The following is a 26,862-nucleotide window of genomic DNA, read 5'->3' on the forward strand; positions in this document are numbered from 1 at the left end:
TGTTCTGGGGGTTGGTTTGTGCCTGCATTATGTCACCACAAGCCTCTGCCACGGCCAAGAACTCCTGTAAGCTGAAGACTTTTAGCATGCTGTATAGCAAAAACATTTCTGGAAACCATAAGTGAGCCAACGTGTTTTTGCCAGCCAAAATTCTGTTTTTTTTTTTGAATCAGATCTTCCCCTGCGTGCTGTGTAATGTTGTCACATGTAGCATTTCACAATACTCTTGTTGAACTCTGAAGTTTTCCTATGCCACTGTTCACCCAACACTTCTAAAATTTTCCCTTGTCTCTTCTCAGCCTGCACCCTAGTTAAACTGGGGCTTGTTCATGGGCAAGGTTTTGCCAGTGTCAGGAAAAAAAATATAGTTAAATCAGTGTTCCCTGCCTTCTTGCTCTGGGATGAGTGTTTTTTCTTTTCTTTCTTTTTCTTTTTAATTATTATTTGTTGTTTTTTTTGTTTTGTTTGGTGTGTTTTTTATTTTTTGTTTTTATTTTGTTGAACTCACATATAGGATATGTAAGCTGAAATAAAAGAAAAGGATCTGCAAGTTTTGTACTGGGATAACTGTTTGCATTTATTGCATGTAAATTCCTTCCTTGAATTACTTTGTCATGTGGACTGCTTCTTGAACTATTTCTTCTCTAGTCTGTTATCTTTCTTATATCAGCTCGTAATGCTCTTTTAGTCCTTGAACAAATGCCTGTTATACCAGGCTGACATTATTTTGAAATACCTTACAAGCTTTCACTTGTGCTTCATTATCCTGGATTTGTAACCTGTGTTTTTCCTGACGTGTGGTTTATATTGCATCTTTGCTTGTCTGCCAGATCCATCACTTACTTTGTGAGCTCTTCAGAGCGGAGATCTGTTCATCATATCATGTCCTCCTGAAATCCATACCATATTTTTAGAATCCAAAGAGTGATCATCAGTCGTTGTAGAAGACCAATAGGCCTTTATTCTGCTGTCTATGAATACTGCTGGAGGCTTCTTGTTGCCTTCTCCAAGGGAGAAATCAAAAACAAGAACCAAGGAAAACCAACCAAGGAAAAGTTGGTTTTGTACTTGCAAAAACGGATTACATTGTGACAAAATATTTGAAATAGCATCCCTCCCTCACAACTGACAACAACCAGACAAAAAGCACCTACCTTTTGCCATCAAGTGAGTGAGCTGGGACTGTATATGAGAAGAATTGGAGGTATTTGTAGTGGTAATTCTCATATGAATGTGACTGTGCCCTGTGAAGCTTTGTATGTAAAACACAGAGAAAAAGATTTTCAGAAGTGCCTACATGATTCAAGAACCTTTCAGAAACAAAATGAGGGAGTGAATCCTCCGCTAAATAGTTAGGCAATAACTTGGGATGTGGGAGAGTCAGGTTCAAGTACTTGCTCCAATTATCTTTTAATTAGTTATACAAAGTGGAACAACTTCAAACAGGAGAGATCGAGATGTCTTACCCCTGAATACCCAATAGCCTATGGGCTAGGACAACTCATACGGGATGAGCAGAGATTTGAGAACGGGTCACTCACCTTACTGATGACTGTTTCAACCACAGAGATATTAAATCTGATAGTGCGTGGGTCTTTCTCATCGTTGTTTGTTGGGAAGGATTTGGCTGGCTTAAGCATCTGACTCAAGGAAAGGGTTTGCGGTGGAGGCACCCATCCCCATTAGAGGAATAGGACTGCCTGTCCTATTGAGTCACTCGGACAACTTTTTGACTAGATAGATGGCTTTTGTGGTTCCTGCTTTTTGGCACTTGTCTTTCTTCATCCATTTTATAAAAAGTCTGACTGTCTGATTTAGGGGAGGGGATTGCATTGGTTATTGGGATGTCTAAAGCTGAAGTTCTACAATGTGCATCCTTGCTACAGCTTAGTCTTTTTGTGAATCTAGTTGTCTGCCACAAAGTAGGGGCTTATAAAGATGCTGGCAGACCAAACAGAAGGGCACAAAGGACTTTTACCAGGGCTGGTATATTAGACATAAAGGCTTTACACACCGTTCAAATGCATTTGCTGCTAAAGGAGGAAACCATGCTAATGTACTAATTACATCATCTTGAGAGACTCATAATTATCTCTACAGGATTTCATGAGTCTGCATCCATTTGATTTGTCCTAATTCAGAGCCTTGTCATCTCCATCTGCAATCTCATACCCAGATTGAGCATGGAAATCGACACAAGCGTTCCTAATATGCAAATAGAGATCTGCAGTTCCACTTCAAAGCAGTAGCTTCTGAAGTGGGAGTTTTAATTATTCCGTTTTGAGTTAGTGACTCTGCAAAAGCTGTTTTTTTTTTTTTTTTCTTCTTCCTCTGCTGGTGAGTTGGGTGTTCTTTTTCTTTTCAGCTGTGTTACTGACACCTTGCACACCTTGCAGTAGGCATGTCTCATTCTGTCTGTCAAGCGAACAGTGAAATGATTGACCAGTTAATGATCCATTTATTTACTGATTGTAATCCATAGCTTCCTCAGGGAGTTGTGTATCCTGTTCTTGGGTTCTTTTGCATGTAATATCTTATATAACAGGATGAGATTCCTCATTCCTCATCACAGGAGTCTGGCATGAACTTCAAGAACAACGGCAGATACCAACTGCGTATTTTGTAGAACTATGTCTGCTTCAAAACTAAGGTTCCTTGGACAACAGAATGTGCCAGTGAGGTTGGTGGAGAAGAGAAACTGATGAAACAAGTAATATTATCATGAGACTGTTTATTGCATGGCAGAAGACAGGAACAAAGGGGCACAATCATGATGCAGATTGGTAACAGTTTGAAACGTCAAGTTATTCTACAGGAACTACCCAAAATAGCTAGTGGTTTGCTAACTTGTGGCTGAAATCTTATCAGATTGTGAATATCTGTTTTCAAATCAAATTTTGAATGTTTTCAAATCCCTGTTGAAAAGTGAGATGCAATTATAAAGGTTAGTTACTTACAGTAAGTTATACTGCTTCACCTTGGATGGTGTATTTTCATTTTGTAGGGCTTAAGGAGGCCGCTGACTGCTGAGGGAAGCGTGCAACAGCGGCATGCTCAGGATGAAATACTCCTAGAAGCCAGCGCGTGCACTTGGGAGAGCACACGCTACGTGCGATATGCCCCAGGGTCAGCATAACCCGTCCGTGAGACTGGTGAGCCCTGCGTGGCGGGGAGGCACTCACTCACTCCGGCTGCTCCCCAGCTTCTTTGCCAGTGAGTCAGGAGCTGGTGTTTGATGAGAATGTAATATAAAAAGGGAAGAATGGAGGCATCCCATAATTAAGGCTCGTAATAAGAGAGGAATCAGTTCGGCATGTGATATACAGTGAATGAGTCAGAGAAACGAAGGAAAAGGGAGTTTGATAGATGTAAAAGGGAAAGTGCAGTACTGAGAAATTGTGATGAATTGTGATGAGATGTTCAGAAGGAGCACAGAAAAGGGAAAGCAAAGTAATAAGACAGGAAAGATAAGTTCAAAACCAGTATTAAATACAAGAGCTAGGACTGTAAATTCAGGGGAGAAGTTGGAATGACAGGAGAAGTGTGATCAGGAGAGCTGGCTGGCATAGGGTATATGCTAGCAGCCTGGGAGAGTTTGGGGAGACAAATTTGATAGCGTTGCAGAAGCTGAAACAAGAAAAGATATGTCTATTGAGTTTGAAAATAACAGAAAGGAAATACTTGCATGCATACAGTGATATATTTGGAAGAAAATGACTTCTTTTCATGCTTTTAAATCTTACGCTAAGTGAGAGAGCTTCTAGTCACGGGCAACATCAAATGTCTGGGATTGTCAGCCAGCATAATGGGAATGTTGTTGATGGTCAGGAAAGTACTCATTTTTTGCAGTATTATGGCTAAACTGATACCAGTTTGACGTCCTGAGTGAATAAATACTTATTGAGTCAGACGTGATTTCTACTGTGTAACCTTTTCTTGTCAGTCGAGGCAATGTAAAGAAAAGTGTATTTAAATTTGAGGCTAAGCTTTTTAATCTATTTTGTTTTTACAAAAAAAACCATTTCAGCAGTATATCTGAGGAGCACCTTCATTTAGGAATTATTCTGTCTCATACTTCTTTTTTTCCTATTGGCATGCAGACACAGGTAGAGCCATCTCTTCTTCAGCCTTGTAGCTGCAGTAGAGGGCTCTCATTTTTTTCCTGTTTCTTCTCACCAGGCTGTCACATTTTGCAGATGTACGTAAGTTAATACTGCTGTGACACACCTGTCTCATTCACTGAAATTGTTATTTTGACTATGAACTATTTAAAAACTGTTTTAAATGAAAGTTGGATTTTAATTACATCTAACAACGTGTAAAAATCAAGGGCTTATGTGCAATGGAGGAATCTATGCTGCTGTAGACTTGGTATATGATTTCATTTTTATTCATAGTTTTAAGCCTTGTTTGATAATTTACCTTTACATTAAAAAAAAAAAGGCATCGCCTATAAATTGCAGGAGAATTGCAAAAGAAATGTCTGTAAAATTTTAAAAACTCTTCTTACATGCTTTCTATTCTGCAGTCAGCTATCAGATTACATCTGCTGTCCACCTTACAGTTATTACTATCACTAGTACTTTGTTTAATTACAGCTTAATACAGTATTCACAAATTTTGAGGTTTGCTTTAATGCAGTATAAGTATATAAGCAAGCTGGTTTTGAGCTACGATGTGCAAGTCAATATAATGGCCTCTAATAAAATAGCTGTTCAGGCTTCATCACATTTCTGAGGCTGCAGTTTTGTGAGGTTCTGGATAAAAGGGGATGTTCCAGAAACAGGGAGTTGAGACCAAGCACACAGGACACATAGCTGTCGTTGCACAGCAGCAGGTGGAAAGTCGTGGAGGGGGTTGTGGGCGTCATAGTAAAGGAGGGTGTTTTTAAACAAAGATTTTGAAGAAGGATTTAAATATATATTCCCACATGTTTATGAGGAGCTTTCCCACAGCAGAAGAATCAGGAGAGAGAAAGTGCGAAGGCACTTCTTTGAAAATCGAAGAGGTGGAGTGCCAGCGACTGGCACCATCAGTTGGCAAGAAGCAGCCTCTTGGTACTCTGACAGATAACGGGAAAGGTGGGGATAGATTCCAAGGATTTGGGAAAATCCATAGAGGGATGTGTAGGGTGGTAGACGAGATTAATCCAGGCTGTTACACAGCACGTGTTGTCTTTGCGAAAGTTGGTGACTACAGAGGAACATATAAGCAGCTTAATTTAGCATACAAAGGCCCTTTAATCCTAATTTTCTGACGCAGTTCGGTTTCTGAGGCTTTGCTGAACTGTGTTAGCAACAGCGATGGGATTTGTAAGCAGAGAGGAGGAAAAGAACTGCAGCTGAAAATACAATTTTGTCGTATGATACGCTGCCTGCAGGGAACTTATAAAAACTGGGGACACCTGCATAGCAAAAAGGGTACATTAGCATTCCACAGTGTCCTATGCAACTTCACAGAAGAGGATCGCTTGTGCATGTACTAGGAAAGCCCACAGTGTTTGCTGAGACAGTATGAGAGATGCAAGCTGTCGGCCAGAACTGGTAAAACAAGAAGGATAAGAATGGAAGTAGGACCTGGGATTTAGTGGCTAATCATTATATTGAGGACTGTCCCAATAGGAAGCCAGATAGGAAAACATTATTAGTGATTGAAGAATGTGATATGTGGAAAGGCTCAAGGGAGAGATTTGTCGCTAAGGCAGTCACAGTAACCTGCAAAGTAAAAGGCAGTTTTGCTCTAGGGCACAGACTGGGGCTGCTATTTAGGTGGGGTGCACCCACTTTTGCACCCACTGCAGGCGTAAGTAAGTTAGGTGCTATCTACTCATAATGAAGTCTTGGGGCAGCTGCAGTTGCACTCAATGTTTTTTTTTTTTCTTTTTTTTTTTTCTTGTTAGTGCAGCTCTGCACCATCACTGAAATCAGTCATCTGTGCTAAAGGTGGAGCTGGCTCTGATGGATTGATTGCCATCTCGATCCGTGTATTAATATAGATATATTAATTCAGTGAGGCTAGGCTGCAAGCATTAGACAGGATATATGTTTTTCAACTAATGTCAATTCAAGTAAAGCATGAGTCTGTACTTAGAAATCTTATTGCTGTTTCCTACAAGTTTAAAGGTTACATTTAGTCTTAATAAAAGATGACAATATGACTCACATTGCTGTTTCAGAGTATGAAGAAGAAATGCTGTCAGTGCTAAAGAACTTTCGGGGGACAAGAATTTCATCAGATGAACAAAAGAGATTGAAAAAAAAAAGAGTAAAAATTGAAAATGTCTGCTTGACTTTCACTAAAGGTATACCTGAGGAATGTGGAAAACATCCCTCTGGAAAATCAGCTGATTTTAACAATACGTGATGTATGCAGTTCTCCAAAGAGAATAAGTCACACTTTGTATTTAAACAGGGCTCAGCTTCACAGCTGGTATAAATCAACAGGATTTTGGAGGAGTTGATGAAGATAATACTGAATTGTGCTTGTTTTAGGATTTAGTCCTTTCCACACTATGGAAAACATGGGTTTTAGTGATCTCAGTCAACCAGGCAGAACCATACAAGACTAAACAGGTTGTTAATCTGAAATTACCTTAGGGCCTTTTTCTTCTCCCACTGAAATCAATGTCTAAGTTCCCATCAGTTTGAGTGGGACATTAAACACACTCACACACATACACACAATACTAATATCCATGTTAATGTGTTTTCTAAATATATGAATTAATCAGCAACCTGGTAAACTGGTTCAACAGCCTGATGCATTTGCTGAATCAACCTTGCTAAAAGTGATGCACCATCTGCCTCCCACTTTCTAACATTCTGTGAAAACTAAGCAACATTTTGATGAAAGTAGTTATTTTTGCCATTAAAGGCCTTAATCTGTGCTCAGGCAAAATTGCTTAGGACAAGATGCGGTGTACCTCTCCTGGACCATGCGTGTAAACTATGTTTGTGGCAGAACTTTACATAGAGAAGAAAAGGTTAGTATCTACACTGTCTTGAACCATAATTCTTAGATGTTTCCATAAGTATTTCCTAAATACTGTGATTTGCGTTGTATGTTTGTACATTGTATATTGAAAAGCTAAAGAGAAAGAGATGAGGACAGACTTCTGTTTGGTTAAAATCGTTAAGGAAATTCAGTCCAACCCTTGAGGCAAACCACAGGCAGTTGAGCTTTTAGGAATGCTCAAGGGATTAAAGTGCTAAATATCCATTAACTTTCTTCACTTTGGTGTTTTGGGAAAACCTTACCTGTATTGATTGCGTTTATTGCTGTCTTTATGAGTTAGTTTTACACTATTGGTAGCAAGTAGTTTCAATACTGGTATTTAAATGTGATCCCCTTTCATTACTTTTTTTTACCCTTTTTTTTACCCTTACTTTGCAAAGTAAGGCTCAAGGGGTCTTGGAGAGAAACAGAAGTACGTTCACAATCTTGTCTACCATAGTGGGTAACAGGGGAAAATAGAGCATTTTTTTCTGTTAAAACACATGAGGAGTACCACATTGTACCTGAGGTGAAACTTGCAATGGCTGAGAACCCCAAGAAATCCTGATCGGGCTGTAAACTTCGCATTTGCGCCCTGGCAATTTTGTTTCTTCAGCTGGTGCTCACTTACATTAATCCCACTCTGTATATGTGGTTCCTTTCCAAACAGGAGAAAGAAAGCAAACAGAGGGGGCCGAAGTCCCTTCTTAGCCTTAGCAAGCCTTAGCAAGATGACTCCAACGTGCGGTGACTTGTGAGGAGTTCGCTTGGAAATATCCCAGTGAGCACGGGAGCAGCGTGCGCCCTCTGTGCCTGCTTTCTTTATAAAGGTTAAACATCTCCAGCTGTGTTTGTAGTAGGGAAAATAAACTGTGGATGGGCCTAACCATATCATTACGGGGGATATACCTCAGCTGCAGCCGCCATATTGACATGCTGCTCTCCAAGCTCAGCAACCCTACCTCACCTTCAGACTGTTAACTCTGGCAGACTTTTGGGATCTTCGAAACGTGCTGACAGTCATTTTCTGTTGTGCTGGCACGGTTTAATAGGCCCTATGTGTCATAAGTATGGGTCAGCCCTCATAAATATGCCTCTCTTGGCATTTCACAATTGTCTGCGAAGGTGTTGCTCAACCGGAGTCCCAGCCCTGCAGCCACGGTGCGTAGAGGTGTTGGATCTCCTGGATCAGATGTGGGCCCTGAGGCAACCCTGGCTGCAGCAGAGCCGTGTTCAAACTAGTGCCGACCCTGCTGCTGAATGATGATATCCTTTCTGACTGCCCTTCTTGCAGATGTTTCCAAGAGCTGTGTTTTATTTGCGCATCAACAAATGATCTGATACTTGCTAAGGGTTTGAATCCAGCCATTGAAGAATAATAAATGACTGTTTAGGTTAAGCTGAAATTTTGCAGCCTGATTCAGTTAAAGCGGTGACTCACTTAGAGTTGGTTCTCACATGATTCACAAAGAGTATGGGTGACTCAACCCACAAATTTACTTAGCTCCCATGTTATTTTCCCTCTCAGTGAAAAAAAAATAATGGTTGTAATAAATAATCACAGCAAACTTTGACTTACCCTGAGGTAAAATAAATGTGTGTGTTGAAAGGCTGCATATTCATAATAATAAATTATTTACTGAGGTAAGGATGAAATAATAGGACATAGGAATCATTAAACAAGAAAGATATGTGCCATACATTTTGGTTGATTCTGCTGCATAGCAGATCTAAATAAAGGAAGAAGAGTTATTTTTATCTGATGGAGGAGTTCAGCAAGGCTATTCTGACAATGTCCATATTTACTGCTACAGCTAGCCAGTTCTTGGCATTTGTTTTCTGAAATAAGTACGTTTAGGTACCTCTGTGTCTGGGTCAGACAAGCAATGCCAATTCAGAAAGCGTGAGATACCTGAGTTCTGAAAATTGGGTCTTTGTAGGGTGTCCTTGGCTGGTCATGCAAAGTCCTGAAGTGCCTAACGTTGCCTGAAAAAATGTTGACCGAGTTCCGATACAATATCAGATTCACAGAGGTAAGCCATTCTGTCCCAACAGGAGCCATGAGACACCAAGTTTTTCTTCAAAAGGCACAACTGCTATCAGTGTTGCATAAGCATATGCACAGACACATGGCTGTAGTGTAAATACAGTCTAAATTACTACGAGTTTTGAGCTTAGAGCTAGCCAGAGGCTGTCAGCATATCCTTTTTTGGATTGTCCCAAAAGGATATAAATATCTAGGTAGCTACATACCTCTGAGCTTCTTAGCACTGAGTGAGTAATCACTCTCCCTTTCATAAATGAAACAACAAAGAATCTGGAAAATGAAGAAATTATGCTGTGTCAGCTGACTTGGTCATTAAAAAGGTCATTAGCAACCAGGATTATTTCTTTGCCTCACAAATACCAAGTGTCAATAATATCCATAAATTAAACTTTACAAGTCCATATTTTTAAGGCATTAAATTATAGGGAACAAATAACGTGTGGCTTGAAAGATTAAGGAGATAATTCTGAATTCTTTGAAAAGAACAGTTCTTTTGCAGATTGTGTCACTGGACAGGAAATGTCAGCATGGTTCAGGTGTGGTAAGAAATTTCAGCAAAACAAAATGGATGACAATGGCAAATTCCTCGAAACCAAGGAACATAAGCAGTGACCCTGAGAGAGGGTACATAGGAACTGTGTCAGGATTTAAAACACGCAGCTAAAGGACTTCTGTGGTAGAGAGAGAAGAAGGAAAAAGCTAGAAATTAACTTTGGAGTGTCACATGCTGAACGAATGCAACACAAAGTCCAATGAAGCGTTTTTGTGGTACAAAGAATGCCGTCCTTTTATCACAAAGTTTTCCAAGCAGCCACAAGCTGTTTTAGGGTTCTTTGACAAGAGTGAACCAAATACACGTATTAATTGGACCTTTCCCTCAACTAAAGAAGGTAAAGGATGGGTTTGTGCTCAAAGTAGAGGACTGGGATTTATTTATTCTTGGTTTTGCCGCAGTCTCCTTGTGCAAGCTTAGGCCAAGCTATTCATCTCTTCATGCCACTGTCTCACTCTCTGAAAAATGCAGTTGATTGTACATATAGCACAATGGATGTTTGAGGCTAAATTATTTAATGTTTGCCAAGTGCTTTGAGTTGTAATACTGGGAAGGACAAATTACTAAACACTCTGCTGCATGCAAAGTTATGCTCAGTAGTGTCTTGTTAGACACTGATGCTTACTGTATATAGTTTAGTACTGCAAGCTGGTCCAACCTAACTGGTTCTGGGATTGATCTGGAACAGAATAGCTTATTTCTTTTTCATTATGCTAATCAATGAAATAAAAATTCCCCCGACTGGCATTTAGAATACCAGAGTTTGCAGGTTTCTTAGGCTTATGCGAGTTAGCTTTGCAAAAAGCTTAATTTTGGGGGGCACAGTCTGTTTATGCATGTACCATACACATCGTACCAGTGAAAGAACCTGCAAAAGCAAGGCTTGTTCTTATGGATATGTACTGATAGAAGTCAAAGACCTGACGTGAACTGGCTTACTTCATAAGCATTGCCCATCAAACACAGAAACCTCTTTCCATATATCAGCTGTGAGCATGCCATGAACAAATGTATCTTTTGATAGGTAAACCACAGCTACGTTTCTCTAAACATGACTTTTTGGTGTGTGTTTCTAAATTCGTTTTCCTATCAGCGCTGCTAGTAGATCACGTACGGTGTATCATTAATAATCATAACATATAACATGCCTGTTCTCCTTATTGCTGAGCTTCCATGTAAATACCCGTGTGGTTCTTTGCTGCTATGGGACTGTCACAGCAGATGCTTTTGCTTTTTCTATTGCTGTAAACAAGCTGTTGTGACTGATACTTCTTTTCACCATATGTCCCGAACACTCCCAGTTCATAGTTATATGTCATTTCCAGGATGCTTTGTAGGGTGTGTATGCCTCCGCCCCATTTCAAAATCAATGTTACTCTCAATGGATTGACTAATGACTGCAAGGTGTTGCTTAGCATGCTGGTTTTGGCTGACAGTGCTACTAAATGAACAGTCGTTTGCTTAACATGTCTTTCATGGTTCCCATGTGAAGTAATTTTTACTGACAAATTGAACATGCTGGTGGCTTCAGGTTTGGTGGTGAGCATTTATCTGACTGCCTCCTGAGATCAAAAAGAAGTATGACCCCAACTTGTTACCTTGAATATTGATAATTTTGCCCTGTCCCTTAGCTCTGTCCTATGTTTATATTGTCCTCCTTCATGTTGCATTGCTGATCTCATCACTACATCCATCATGAATTTGTAGAGTAGGAGTGGGTGGTGAGTACTAAAGAAAACTGTGATGTACCTGCAAGTGTGTTGTGCTGATGCAGTGTGTAAGATGTTGCAATGCTGTCCCACTGTGAGGAAATAGGACGGATGTCAAGTTTTCTTTCTTTTCTTGTCGTATGTGTTGTTGAGTTAGACCATTCTTAACCCTATTCAAGGAATAGGATGTGCAGCACCAAAGAGAAATTGCTTATGCACAGCAGATGTATTTACTTGTTATTATAGTGGGTGGACATGCCTTATTATTCACCTATGACATGTTGACCTTCCAGAAGGTCTACCTGGCATTTTAGTAATAGCATATGTGACAATACAGTATTGAGTGTGGTCAGGGATGGTGTCCCTGTTAATCATTTTAATGAAAGCAATCATCTGGAGGTGAACAGAAACTGAATTTAATCTTGTAAACACGTGAAATAAGTTAAACTACAGGAAGGAGCATTCTTTGACCATCTCTCTCATCTGACACTACAGATTTCTACATTAAGTGGTTGTCTGAGCCTGCGTCATGTATGCTACGTTGCTGGACTATCCTCACAGCTTCATGCATTACTGTTGGGAAAATAGCTGGTGTGAAATGCTTTTTTTTTTCCTTGATAACTGGTGGAATTGTTCATGTTGCCATTAGAAAATAATGTATAGCTTGTACTTTGTTAGGTATCTGGCAACAAGTGAGTGTAGGTAAAGAGCTAAGGGGGGCTCTTGAGGTTAGTGTGGATGTCTACACGCAGCTTCTCGTAGCTCCACGGTGGCTGGGCCAAAGCTTATTTGTATGGATATAATGCGGCTTCTCAAACATCTGTCCTTTTTCTAACATAACGGTGTAAGTTCTGCTTCCTGCTCTTGTTCTGCTCACGTGTAAAGTCGTTTAATTCTGGAAGTTGGAGCCGAGGGAGCGGTGTTTGAACTAACAGTGGCTGTGCCCTTCTCTGCACCTGCCACTCAGATGGGATTACTGGAGACACTAAATCGGTGAATTTCTGCATTCACATCTTTCGTGAGTCAAGAAATGGATAAAAAGAGCCTGATGTAACTATATCGATGTGTAACATTAGTCCCTGTGGAGAGGCAAAGATTATTGACATTATCTTTGTGGCAAACGGATGTCTGTAATGAATGTCCAAGTCATTTCTTTCACTCTTTGTGTGAATATCAGCAACTTGAAGCACTCGGGGTTTTTTTAGGATGCACAACTGGATCTTGGGTATGTTATCTGGCCGTAGTGCTCAGTCTTGATGAGGGCACGTCTTAGTGACTGGGTATTAGTTGGGCTGTGCTTGTGAGTGTGGTCCTGAGTTTAGACATAATGTTAAGGAGGGAATGTCTGTAAAAACAGCCAGACGGAGTTGTCCCAGAAAGGAGTACGTCTGCACTATGTATTGTCCAAATCAAATCATGATTTTATAATGTGTTGGATTTAAAATGTATTTTGGTGTAGTAACTACTTTCCTGTGCTTGCATACACAGCCAAATCTCTCCAGGTCAAATGGAGAGGCCAAATTTCTCCAAGTACAGAACAGATTTTCATTGTGGTGGGGTCTCTTTCACAGCAGTTTACGGCGATGCTGAGACAGATAAATCTTTTGAGTGCATATGATTGCTCCCACTGCCCCAGGCACAGGATGTCTTTTTTTCTTTGCTCCCTTTGCCAAATTCCCGAGGACGAGGACTGTAAGCGACTGCCTGGTGTTATGCAGCGGTCTGAGCATCCTGCTGTCGGTCTTTAGCAGAGCTTAGTGTGCTCCCCTGGTACAATGTCTGTCCCATTCACAGTTGGATGTTGTAGCAGGTGGTCTTTCATCTCCGGGTGCCTTTGAAAACTGCGTGCTATCACCTGGCTGTGCATGGTTTTTTTTCGTATTTTTCTTCTTGCCATAACTTGCACCTGCCTAAAGTAAATGTGCCAAACTGGCTTTGTTCTGGGAAGAAATGATAGTTCTATGGAACAGTTGTTATACGAACATTTACTAGTTCTGTGGCTTCTGAAATAAAATATATTCTGTAGGATTTCCAACTTCTCTTTGAATCCAAGAACCCATAATTGATTTACTGAAGTGGACCATTTTTTCCTCAGGAGGCTCTTTGCTGTCTGTCTGCTGGGGGGCAGAATTTAACGTGTGCAGCTGGGGAGGAGAAATGGTGCTTACCTCCTTCTCTCTTGTTTTGCCCTATGCCTGATGGGCTAGAGTAGAAATAATCTTTGTCTGGTTCAAAAAACATTTAGGATTAAGGATTTGACAGATGCTGCCTTCTGTCAGGGTTTGTACTGATGCAGGTCATCACTGCATGGCACCGTCCCTAGCCCACCGCTGGTAGCAGCTAGCTCTTAGGAAGTCCTGTCAAAGGCACAGTGCCCTAAAATTTAATGTTGGCTTGAGAAATGGAAGGGAACATTCTAATTATAGTTTTTTTGGGGGGGTTCCCAAAGTCCTTTTTGCATCCTTGGAATACCTTCGTATTGCCTGTGTGGTGACCTCCATATTATTTCCAGTCGTTTATTCTTCACATCATTCCAGAGGCAATACTGCAAGCAGGGGCTTTTAGGGAAATGGTGTTCTTGCCTGCCTGTGTGGCACAATGCTTGTTGTTTACACGACACAAATAAATTGAGGTGGTTTCCGTGTATGTTAGCTATCTGTACGGCGTATACTGGTGTTATTACACCAATCGCATATAGATTATAAGATTCTGAAAAGCTGATTGAAAAATGGTGAGGGGAGGTGGGTTTTTTTTGTTTTTTTTTTGTTTTTAACACACTTAAAAATGTTATTTCTATTTTTCAGTCATCTTTACTCTTTGGAACAGAGTCGTATTCTTTGGTTCCATTCACATTCAGTTATGATGGTTGTTGTTGACCTTTACCACTCAAGGAAGTAAATTTGACCACAGACATTCAGTTTTCCTTATTGTTAGCGTTAGATATAACATATATACAGCAATTACATGAGTTAAATGACAATGGAAGTTAATCTCTACATTTTATAGTTACTTCTCTTGGAATAAATAATTACCAGGAGTTTATGGTTTCAGAGAAGAACACCTAACTGGAGTCAAAAAAAAGTAGGATTATGCTCAAGAATTTTTGCTGGACATCTATTGCTTTGTATTGCAGTATGTTTCATAATGAATAACAGCATTCTCTTTTTTGTTCCTTACAGCTAAAACAAGAGAAACCAGAAAATATACCAGATTTAAAATACTTAGTAAAAGAAAAATTCACTGCACTGGAGAGCAAGAACAGTGACTCAGATTTGGAAAAGAATGAAAAATATATGTATTTTAAGGATCAACTTAAAGAGATGAGAAAACAATGTAAGTTTTTTTTTTTTATGAATCTTTGAACATTAAATGATAACGTGTACTAAATATTCTAAAATATGGAACTGCCAAACTCAGTTTGTACTCAAACTGCTCAGTTTATGGCTCAAACTGAGGTCTATTTCAAAACATATTTAAACTGATATTTGTGGAGCAAAAAGCCAGTGTAGTTACCTAGGTAGTTTTATTTAGACTCTCTCAGTTCCTGTCTTGCTTGGATACAAGTACCGTGGAAATCTTGCTTCACATCTCTTTTTGTAAGGTGGGCTTTTTCATCTGAAGACAGGGTTTTTTCCTTAATTGATAGGATCTTCTAAAAGGATTAGGTAAGCTGTTTTCATTTGTCACTTAAACAAATTGCTCCTGTTTCACAACTTCGGATGTGTTGCAACTCTAAGAAGACCTTTGCTTTAATCGTAGAACTATATTGTTGGAAAATGCTTACTCTGTGTGTTCTCAGGTTTACAGCTTCTATGCACGCACCATCTAATGCTGCAACATATTAAGATCTGTTTTTCTTGTTTTGTGTGGATTTATCAAGTGTTAAAATTTTAAGTTACTTGTGCCTGAATTGCAAGAAAAGTTGGAGAGTTAACAGCTTTAGTATTTATGCAACACAACAAAGTAGTATACTTTTATTGCCCTGCACAAATAGCAGCTATTAAAAATCACTCCGATTGCTGTTGCTGGGAAAGAAAGTTCATGGGCTCTAACACTATTTGTGCTGTTCTTCCCCAGTCACGATTATGTTTGAAATCGTATTATTCTGCTTGCTATCCCTTGACCCCTGTACCTATTCCCTCCTAGCCCACATTTTGATTTCAACATAAACTGGTATCTCAGGAACTTCAGGAGTCACAGATTAATGATTTATACCATTGGAAACTGGTATTCTGGATTCTCTCCTGTAGCTCTCCTGAGTTTTGTTTTTTTGGAGGCCAATCCAAAACCCGCTGAAACTAGCGGAAAGAATTTTCCTGCTGACTTCACTGGACTTTGGATTACTTCCCCATAGAGATTTATGAAGTGTGAGGACATGCCTGACAAGGTGAATTTTAGATCCAATATCTCAAGACTCACTAGGACTAGAGCTTGAGGGCTTAATACGTTTGTTTCCCATCTTTACGGTTTTTAACATTTTGGATTTGAGTATTAGCACTGATCTCTGAGTTTAATAGAGCTCCTGGCACCACTCTAAAAATGAACATAGCAAGTTGCAGACCACAAAAAAGTGTAATTTTCGCTCCCTACATAACCATAAAATTATTACTGCCCCACCATTATGTTGTAATTCCTAATTTCCAGGTGTTTGTAACTGAGAAGATAAAATCTTGATAACTGACTTTGGATTTACTTTCCACCCTGTAATTGCCTGAGGAGGGGGTGTATGCCCTAGTAATATATTTAGTTCAAGCTAAGTGACTGAGTTCTAACTGGCAGGCCTGTTGAAAAATCCCCAAATTAAATAATCCCCAAATTAAAAATCCCCCAAATAAATACGTATTCTTAAAAAAAAAAAAAAAAGATACAAGGAATACAAGGACATCATTATCTTACTACTGCCTGAAATCCAGATCTGTCTTAGTAGCAACTTGGACTTTTGTTTTGGTTGGGCACAGGAGTCAGACTGTGGCTGACAAGATAGAAGATGTTGGATGAACTGATGTGATCAGCATGCAGACTATTTATCAGCCGAGTCAGCTTGGGTTTAGTAGGATTCACAATGTTTTTGATAATGTAAATCCGTCATGTTTGTTCCTTTTTCAGCATTTAATGAAATTCTAAAGGTTGAATGGAAAATCGTTGGTTAACTTTCACAGACAGTCTCAGATGTGATATAATGTTCTTGTATGCAAAATAACGATCTTGTGTTCAAATAAGCAATCTCGTTCAGCATCCCCTTTTTTGAAATGGTAAGCTAAATACCACCTCAGGTCTGCAAATAGAAGTGAGATGAAAATTCAGAGGTAAATTTCTCAAAGTAAGAATTTTGCTGCCTTAGACTTGCATCAGTGTGGCCTGTTCTGCCTCAGTAATCTGTTGATCCACCCTAAAGTCACTTTGGTACTTCATTTTCCTCTCCAAAATGCTCTTTTACCAGGAAGGCTACCGGAAGTTCTTGAGTAATAATGTGTGACTGAAGATCAGTGAAGTCTGTTTATATTCACATACATAAATTTGCTTCCATGTGATGTAGTGACCTGGAACCAGTAAGGCTGCCCAATTTCTCTATTTTATGTAGTAATGTGATCTTCTTGCCATTACCCTCATCCTCTCTCCCTCCTTTTATGAGTTTTCCCTACTCATGTCTAGCCTTTAATTAGGCTGTAAACTCTGAACATGGAATTGAGCATTCACAAGCTTAAACATTACAGATACATTCTTGTAGGATCGGGACCTCTGATCTTAACATCTTTGTGAGAGGCTGAGCTGACTCGTGAACTCCAACTAGTACAAAAAACATTTTCTCATTGTTGGGCTCTACGTAATAAAGCGGTGTGTGGAGATGTGTAGTAGAGCACTGTCAGTATTATGTAAAATGCCACGTATACCAAGTAGAAGGCAGTGTTACTGTACATAAAGTGGGCTCAGAGTGTTGTATGTGTATTCTCTAGCTTCTCCTTTATGAGCTGTGCCTTCATAAGCATGGGTCCTTCAATACGTATTCATAATATAGTGTGTCTGCAAATTCTGGGACAGACTTTAAAACTGCTTTTGGGGGGTTATGTATATCAACAGCTTCATTAACAGCTACCCGTTTAATATCTTCTTTTCAACTATTAGTGTTGCCAGGTTTGGGCACAACTTTGTGCATAACCCCTGGCCTGTTTAAAGCAGTGCGGAGACATATACAGTGTCGTCCAATTTTTAGCTCTTTCCTGGGATTTGGTTTTATTGCCAACTCAGATGAAATTTCAGAACTGCAACCAAGTTTTCTCAGAGGAGCTTTCATGGTATTCTCCTTTGTCCCAGCCTTTTCCACCTCAAAGGGGCAGAAGGGGTAGATGCAAAAGTGATTTGCTTTCCATGATGAGTTACCATTAATCTTTCCATATCTTTTATGCAGGTTTAACATTTGTATTCTGGAATAGCCGAACAAGGACACGTTATGTACTCATGTTATCTTGTTACTTGGGAATCAACTAGGATTTGAAGGAGAAAAACATTCTCAACACAAGGATTTTAGGTACAGTGCAGAGCATGAAACAGTTAAATATAACCTTGCTTTAACAGAAAATGAAGAGAGCTAATATATTTTCCATCTTGTTCTTGAGATTCTTGATGTTTACTGCCACAGTAAATGCGAGGGAAAGGGAGCTGCATGGTTCTTACCTGCCACCTGAGAGGTGACATGCGCTGCGGTGGGCAGCTCTGATGCTCAGGGAGCTGAAAGACACCCTGTCACCTTCACGTTGTCCTCTTCTCCAGGCAGTTCTGCAGGGAGGAGACCTTCTTAGCTTTGAACTTTAAGCAGCAGCAGATGATACCATGCCTTAGAGCAGTTTCTGTTCTGCTCATCTTTCAGGCAGTTTGCAGGCATTTTCCCTCAATCTCTGAGCTACTTTAGCTGGAATTTGTGCAGAATGATGCAAAATCCCCACCTCTGATGGTGTATGTCAAAACACTGTCAGACAGGTTTTATGTGAACAGCAAGTGATTTTTGTGAAGTCTGTTTCCAGAACTGTCTTACATTCCTAAATGCCCACTTCTTATTTTTAATAGAAGATAGTTTCATTCTTCTACTTAAAGCCGATTAGATTGTAACCAACAAAATAGAAGTGTTGATTTATTTTATTTTTTTAACATTTCTTTTACCCTGGAATGACTACATTATCTTTTCCAAATAATTGAGCTCTTGCAGCATATTCAGTAAATTTGGTAGTACTAGAGAATTCAAAATGATTGTATGTGTGGTTTCTACGGAAATTTTTTTCTGACCTTAACCCTACATGACTGATGCTCTCCTTACACGTAAGGGTCCCAGATCTGCAAAGTGCTTAGTGATCTACTTTTGATTAAGTGAAAAGCTTAAGCAAATTGCTTAAACTAAATTGCATGAGTAGGTCCTTTGAAATGGGTGAAATTGCTGGCATGTTTCACTTCCTTGTTGGATTGTAACCACAGAACAGAACCTTGCAGGACTGAGCCCACAGGAGCTAAGTCATGATTACTGTAGGAACTGTAACTTTGCATTTTGTATCTACTGTAAATTTAAAATCCCCCCTTCTGTTTAGTGTTGTATTACCGAGTCTTTTTATTTCGTGCCAGTGTATATATATCAAAGGCATCTTCTGGCACAGAGTATGAGAATTTTGCCTTCACGAAATGAAAGTAAATGCAGTCTTTAATCTCTGTGTATCAGCTTAAGTTTCTGATACCCTGTGAAAAGAACTAATCAGAAGGTATAATCTGTACTCCTGTGACCCTAGCTACCACTGTTGTATTTGCTGAAGGTTATTCAGTTTCACATTCAGTGCACAAAGTGGGACAGGTTTCATAGCCCTTTTATAGCAGCTGATAACTTGCACTTTGGAATCCTTGATAACCACGTTCTGTGCGAATGCCCGACAGATGCACACTTAAGCAGTAGTCACTTTGTAGAAAGTGTTAAGATTTGAGTGAATGACAATATTGCTGGCTATGCCAAACGGTTTAAGGAGTGAATTTGGAAAATGTAAGAATGATTTTATTTATTTATTTTTTAATAGGGAACAAATCATTAATAGATGCAGTATTCATCTTGGCAACTATTTTGTCATAGAAAACCAGTCATTGTAATGTAGCCTGGAAGGTAGCAACAACGGGGTTGTAGTGCTCTTCTGTGCCCTCTCCACTGAAGAAACAAAATCTCAGAGATTTTGAAAGGAAAACGTATGCATCAGATTTAACATTTTGCTGGGACAGGCTGATAGTTGTTACCAATCAGCAAATATATTCAAAGGAGCAAACTATAATATTTAATGTTCAAGTAGACACCATTATGCACTGTTCATACATATATTTTAAAACCATGAATTGGCTGAAAGAAAGTGATGTAAGCAGTGTTACTTTAGATGCAGTTTGGGATAGAAGAAGACAATAGTGTGAAAGGAATTCTCTTTAAATTCCTAAAACAGTCTATCTAGAGATTTCAGGAAAGACTGAATTCTTTGATTTGCTTTTATTAGGATAGAAAAACAAGCTGCAACATGACACTGTATAGCATAATCCTTGACAATTTTAATCCAATTAATCCTCTCAACATTGTACTGAGGTAGACAAGTTAATTTTATTCCTCACCATGTAACTGACATGCAACTTGAGTAAATAGTTACCTGTGTAAATAAATAAGTAAATAGAAACTTGAGAAAAAGTTACTTGGGCAAAGTCACATCTTCATCTATGTGCTTAGCTTTTCATCTTTATACTTGCACGTGCTGGCAGAAGATCAGCTAAAAAATAAGGTTAATTTATTCTTCTTTGTATTGTAAATAAAAATACTCATTTAAGATCCCTTTACCAAGTAATTACGGTAACACAACAGCAGCACAAAAGTTGAAAATTCTAACTGAAAGTGGGATTGGTGTTATGACAGTTTGGTGGTGTGTGTGGGATATGTGCTTTCCATTTATGTAAAGTTCCTTATAGGCAGCCCTGTAACTAGAAAAGAAATGAAAGCTGATCTAAGACTTGGGAAGGTAGCTTGCAGTTTAGGATACTTCAGTTTAGTTCTTTGCTTTGTTACAGTCTTTTTGTATTAGCTCAGGTCATTCGGGTTCAGAGCAGCAAAGATTTCACTGGGAGTTAGGTCTAAAATCTCTGTGGGTCAGAACGTTATACCTGTGTCTGCAACTTGGCTAAGTATTTATTGTGTTTGTGGACAGTGCAGGACAGGGTAATGAGTGTGGACTGGCACGTATCCATGCTGCTCAGGGCTGCTGCCCTGCGGAGCAAAGTAGCCACGTCCACGCTGCGCTGCAAAGCATTCAATTGGCCTGCTTCTCATGTGGCTCTCCTGTGGCACTAAATCATCGTCATTATTTTTTCAGATTTTCAGTTCAAAGAGCTGGAAGCAATAACATAACTGTGCTTTAGCCTGCCAGAGTAATGTTTTCATGGCACGGTGCTGAGGAAGCAAATCGCAGACCCTGAAGAGTGACATGAAGATGTTTAGAGGCATTTGTGTGAATGAGACCTGACTTTGGGGTAGGGCTAGAGGGCTGCCCTGAGCAGAGAGAGAAAAACTTGGCATGGTTTTGTCCTTTTGGGACTGTCCTGTCTGGATCTTTTCTGGGAGGAACTAGTTGGCTTGTTCAGAAGTGAGATAGCACATTTGTAGTTGTGAAGGATTAGGAGATCAGGGCCTGGGAATGAAACGCAATGAGTTAGAGTGATGATAATTATGTCAGATATATAAGCCCTCTGGTTCACAGAGTTATTGGAAAGAGAAACAAGCTAAAGAAACAAGAAGCTCAAATGCTACAACAGTGGCAGTTACAGAGCACCTAAGATGAATATCCAAATTGCAAAATTACTATCAAAGCTAGTATCCTTGCCAGTTTGTATGGAAGGAGCAATTCTAGAGTAAATGATGCCGTCAGAGTTCCTCTCATGCAATCTGGGGCAATTTTTCCAGGTCAAAAATTAACACGTTGATAGGATAGCAGGCAGAAGCTTCCATTAGCAATAATTCTGAGTGGATTCATGGAGAACATCAGTTGCCAATGGATCTGGTGCAGGTTTCTTTGATGAAAAGATTGCTTTTGCAGTGTGATTTATCAAAGTACTTTCTGCAGACGTTTATTGCTTTGGCATTGACAGGTCTGAAGTGGAATTTGTAGTTAAAATGAAAGAGGAATCAACCTACCTCCTCAAACAGTCCTGCTCCGGAGCGTAGGAAACATGGGTTTTGGTCTCAGCAATTTAAAATCAGATCTGAACTGACTCTGGGTCTACTAGGTGATTGACTGGTAGGCTCTAGAATCAGATTCTCCCTTTCCGTGTTCAATGTGTATTTAACTATACATAGAAATGGAAACAACTGTAGAAGGAAATACAGTGTCAAGACATGGATCCTTTAGCCCTACGGTAAATGCACTCAGCTGAAAGGTATCTAAATCTGAAGGAGCATCAGATGAAGGTCTGTGTTGTTATAAATAGCTGCCCTCTCAATCAGTGAATATTTAAGGATGAACTCTTTTTATCTCTTTCTATGTCTCTCATCTGATCTATACACGTATTTTTTAAAGATCTACATTTCATTCCATTGCACAAGTCTTTGCAAGGTATAATTCTTGCTTTCCTACCAGCCCAGCTTTCAGGGCTTTCAAATCAGCACTGAGTATGTAAAGTCTAGGAAGCAAATGGAGTGTTGCATAGAAATATTTATTATTATTATTATACACTTAGGGATAATTCTTTGTTTGGGTAATTTACTGTTACTGTCATGGGATAATTCTCTTTTAAGCGAGCACATTGATGGCTACTAGTGTGGCATTTTTACTGTCATAGGTCAGAAAGGGAGTTTCTGGATGCTGATTCTGTTCCTTTGATGTTGCAGTCAATCACACCATCTAACAAAATGCCATACATTAACTTTTTCCCCTCTGCTTATATTGGAAAAGTGATGAAGAGCCTTAGAACCTTGTTCAGATGGTAAGAAATATTCAGGGAAAGTAAATATTTGGTGAAATTTGTGCTCATTTGTTCTTGAGCTAGCACTGCACCCTAGCTTATATAGATCTTCTCCCTCACTGGTGTGTAGTTTAATTCAGTCAGTTCCTGTATTTCTTGGCTGTATGGTAATCCTTTTGTTGCAACACTGAAACTTAAAACAGCTTATGTCTTGTGACCGTAAATGAAATAATCAGAAATGTTTTATACATTTCAGATGAGTAAGAAGCATAGAAATAGATGTCAAAGTTTGCCCACAGAATTCAGAAAACTTCAATAGATGCATTATACTCTATGGAAAATCTGTTTTCTGGTAATAAAACATGAGCAATTTCACTTCTTTCATGGTGTAGCAATACACCCTATTCTTCTTGTAAAAATCTGAGCAGTGAAAATGCAAGGATTGTGTCTGCCATCTTACTATAATTTTTCTTGCATTATGTTTTGTGTATGTCATTCAGACAAATTTCCAAGGTAGAGAACAGAGGAATTCCATTCTTGTGCCATGAGCTTACAGCTTAAACTTCAAGCGTGATTACAGCAAATAAAGCGAAGAACTGCCCAAGGAGAAGGAGGCAATGAAAGAAGACGGGGAGAGAGCATACTTGGTCTTACAATTTTTCAGCTGAGACGTTCTCTTTTGGAGGTTAGGATATTCAGGAAGAAGTAGAAAAATAAAGCTCAATAGAGATTTAAACTTAGGGAACTTTGTTTTATTTACTCATTTATTCTGCTTATTAAGTATTTGTCTTACTCCTGGAGAGATAGTAGTTTCTTTTACCCTTCCTATGTGTTCATTTTAGTAATTTACATGTGTGACTTTGTGCCACCAGTATGCACAGAGATCAAAAGAAATTCTAGTATAAGTAGAATTCACCCAAGTAAAACATTTGGATTGAGTGCCAGCACAAAAAGCATTTGACGAAGTACAGGGAAGTAGATCTGAGATAATGCTGACTAAATAATAATCCATCAGTGCATATCACACTGCATGGTAACTTCAGAGTACTCTAGTTCAGAGAAAGGAAAACATTTGGTGCTTTTATGGTTCCTGAAACTATTTGCCATGTATCTCTTTGGTGTGCCCTTCAGAAGAGCTGCAGGTTGAGCTAGATCTTTGTTTGCTAAGCATCAGTGCAGCTTCTGAAGTCAACGGAATTTCCCTGATTTATACCTGAAACATACAGTAACATGCAAAGTAATAATGTGCAGGAGGATGAATAAACATCCTCTACTTTTTTAATCAGTGGTTCATGTGTATTGGCTGCTTCCCATAGTTTTTGATAATCTTATTTCATTTCCCTCTTGAAAGCCTTAGGCACCAATAACCTTGCAGAAAAGCATAATTTCTTTCCATCTTAAATTTTACGCTGTGAAATTTACTGGAGATCTTCTTCACACTGCCCTGAGCTTGTTAAATAAATTGACCTGAAGAGAGCTAGAGAAATGCTGAAGGATTGCAAAACCCATCTTTAAGGTTTGTGGACCTCGGGCTGGATGCCAGAGCCCGGAGTTAAGTGCCTTGGCTCCCACAAGGAGGGTTAGGGTACGTCTACGTGAACAACTTTGTTCAGTGAGGGATCTATTCTGTCAGCAGAATGCGCTGTACATCTCTATGTCAATCACAGGATTGCATAAGATCGCTAAAAGCATGCCAAGTATAAAGTAACACAAAAGGAGAGAATTAAGAGCTTTAACTGTAAGACTGAGCACACGCTTTATGTAGGTGGAGGGGAAGCGGACCATAGCTCTAATCTGTGGTTTGGGGAATTGCAGGCGCTCAAACAATTACTGATGTCTGGGAGCTGAAGTGGTAATTGTGTATATGGTCTCGTAGGGGTAACCTGTGATACGCAGCCTTTTAGTCACCATTAGCATGAAGTTGAAGTCAAACATCTTTGGTAGCATTTACACTTACTCTAAAACGGGCTAGGAGCATTCAGACGTTGTCACAACAGAGGGAGGAGTGGTTTGAGCTGTCACCTTTCCACTGTTACCAGCTCTCATCTGAGACACACCGCCCGACTTGACAAGTGTGGATGGATTTATCACGTCTTAGCATCTCGAGTATGGATGCAGGTTTGTTGTGTTACCGGACCTGCCGTGAGTGATTGCGGGATTAAAGGCAAAGTTACTTAACAGGTGTGCCGGCAGCCACCAAAAATACCTCATGAGGGAGAGAAGTCACCCAACAACTGCAAGTGGAGCAATGGTGGGAGTGCTTGTTTGGTGGGAGAGCGTCGTGTCTGCAGCACGTGCCCAGCGATGCAAATAAATCCACACGTAAGAAAAGTCACTCATGGGGTGTTAAATGCGAAGATGGCACTTCTGGCTCCTCTGGAGCCTCCAAATGCCCCTTCCCAGATTACTGGTGGTGAGGCAAGGATACCAGGAAAACATCGCTGTAGGCTTCCCCGGCCTTGTGCCTTCTGTAGGGATTTGCTATTATTCATCACCAGACTACAATGGCTGGATGGGATGGGCCCTGAGTCTGACATCATGGATTTGCTCATATGCTTGTAAGCAACCCCTTGGCTTTAGGCTAGTCTGTAGAGGGCACTCTTCAGCCCTTTGGCTGAAGCAAGGTTTGCACAGTGTGCATCAGGAGTGTGAGGGGGCAGGTAAGACCACAAGCAAGAGGTGCGTGACTGTGCACTCCACAAAGAACAAGGAGGTGGGTTCTTTCTTCCATTGCCACCTTCTCTTTTGCCACTTGGATGGAGCTGCACCTCATTTCAAGAGCCAGAAAGGTCACAGGACAAAGCCCTGCTCCTCCTTACTCGGGCTGGGGCAGCTCTGGGCAAGGCAGAGTTTCAGATCCCCGGAGAACCTGGGAGGGACTTACCAGATTTAGATGCCTTCGGGGTTAGGAAGCCACTGAACAGGATTTTTCGTCATTTTGGACTTCATTGTCTGTAGTTTGCTTCAGTTCTTTGGATTTGGCCCAGACTTAAGTATTTTCTCTCACTCCCTGTCTGAAAGTTTATGGGTCAGTTCAAGACTTGATGAAATCAAAAGAAGCCTTTCCAGGAAGGCTTTCCAGGTTCATAAGGATCTATCTATAAACTTCCAGTATAAACTAAGTAGCTAGTTTACAATCAGATAGGAACACAGGAAAAATAAAACCCTGCGTATCGTAGCACGGAAGACTGTGCAGAAAAGCAGAAGAGAGAGTTCTTTGAGGGGAAAAATGTAAAAGCTGCCTGATTGCTTTATCAGCCTCTGCAGTAAAAATAGTAATTACTGCAATTTAAGACTAATGAATAAATCACTGTATTAAAATGTGAACAAAAAAGTTTAACAAGTAATCATATGTAATCATTTGGCAGCTCTGTTATTAGTGTGGGCAAAGAAAGGTATTCACCTAACCTTTGCTGTAGCATCCATTGTGTTTCCCCCCCCCCCACAAGAAGGATAAAATGTTCCACGTTCTCTGGCACAGTTTTCTTATGGCATGTCAGATGTCTACATGGTCTACATGTCTTCACCTAAGAAAACACCACTGTGCAGACAGCTCCACTGCAATTGTGTGGCTTTTGTCACATCTGTGACACAGCTATGTCACGGACAGATATTTTCCAGCTCCGTCGTGTGCTCTTTACCACTTCCCTCATTTTACCCAACTGCTCCCCAGCCTGAATCAGCATCCTTCCTGGTTTTTCTGCAGCTGCTTTCCCTTTTCGCATGACGCCACAAAGGCTCCCGACCTTCCTCCCTGCAGCGCTCCTCTTCACCTTGCCTCCCTGCCAGCTCCTCCTCGAAGTGTCACAGGACACGTTGCCCGTGATTGATGTGCTTAGTTTCACTGGTGAGGCCTTCATCAGTCTTGTTTTGTCCTGAAAAAAAAAATATCTGTGACGTAATTGCCTTGAAACTGCTTCATTTGCATTTGCTTTTGACTGCACAGCTGCTGATACGCCGGTGTGCTCCCAGGTCGGCTGTGTGCACAGCACAAGCAGTAATTTGGAGGAAAGTGGTGGTTATTGACCACTAACAGTACCGCTGGTGCTGTGCTAGCCATTGCTTTACATTTTTGTTCGAGTTGGAAAAACTAGTAGCCGAGTGAGTCATGAAACCCGCTGTAGCAAAATTCGGTTGTAAATGAAAGAGGAACATTTCCATATTCTTCATTTGGCTTAATTCCTGTGCCTAATGGCTGTGTATATACCATAAACATTGTGAAGGAGCAACCATGGAAACACTTGTTTTCTTGCATTGCTAAATTTACTCTGGGTTGAATATTAACACAGCGCCTGGCATTACTTTAAAAGCAAAAATAGCTAAAGCGTGACTCACTGTGAGTCATTTACTGCTAGTCCTGCTATACTGCCTAGAGCTTGACATTGAACAAGTTGGCAGCCTGCGTTGCTACATTTTTTTTCTAGGAACTTTGAACACATTTCATTCTTGTGAATTCTCTTGTGCAACAATATTAAACACAGCAGTGTGTTTATTTTGCTTCCAAAGTCGAATGAATCAGAAAATGGTGAAACAAAGACTATTTTTCTTGGAGATTCTGGAAGAGCTGGATTCTGAGAATTATTTTTTAGCTGCAATAACAAAGTGAT

The 26,862-nt window shown here is 40.0% G+C and overlaps 1 protein-coding gene across 1 annotated transcript in view; it reads left to right on the forward strand.

Annotated features, from left to right (window-relative positions):
- Positions 1–26,862, forward strand: part of NSMCE2 (NSE2 (MMS21) homolog, SMC5-SMC6 complex SUMO ligase) — a 130,029-nt gene that overhangs the window by 45,841 nt on the left and 57,326 nt on the right. The window contains exon 4 of the mRNA XM_035556179.2: positions 14,482–14,635. Coding sequence (XP_035412072.1) covers positions 14,482–14,635 — 154 coding nt within the window. The remainder of the gene's footprint in view (positions 1–14,481; positions 14,636–26,862) is intronic.

The sequence above is a fragment of the Cygnus atratus genome, chromosome 2, assembly GCF_013377495.2.
Source record: "Cygnus atratus isolate AKBS03 ecotype Queensland, Australia chromosome 2, CAtr_DNAZoo_HiC_assembly, whole genome shotgun sequence".
In the NCBI taxonomy this organism is placed as follows: domain Eukaryota; kingdom Metazoa; phylum Chordata; class Aves; order Anseriformes; family Anatidae; genus Cygnus; species Cygnus atratus.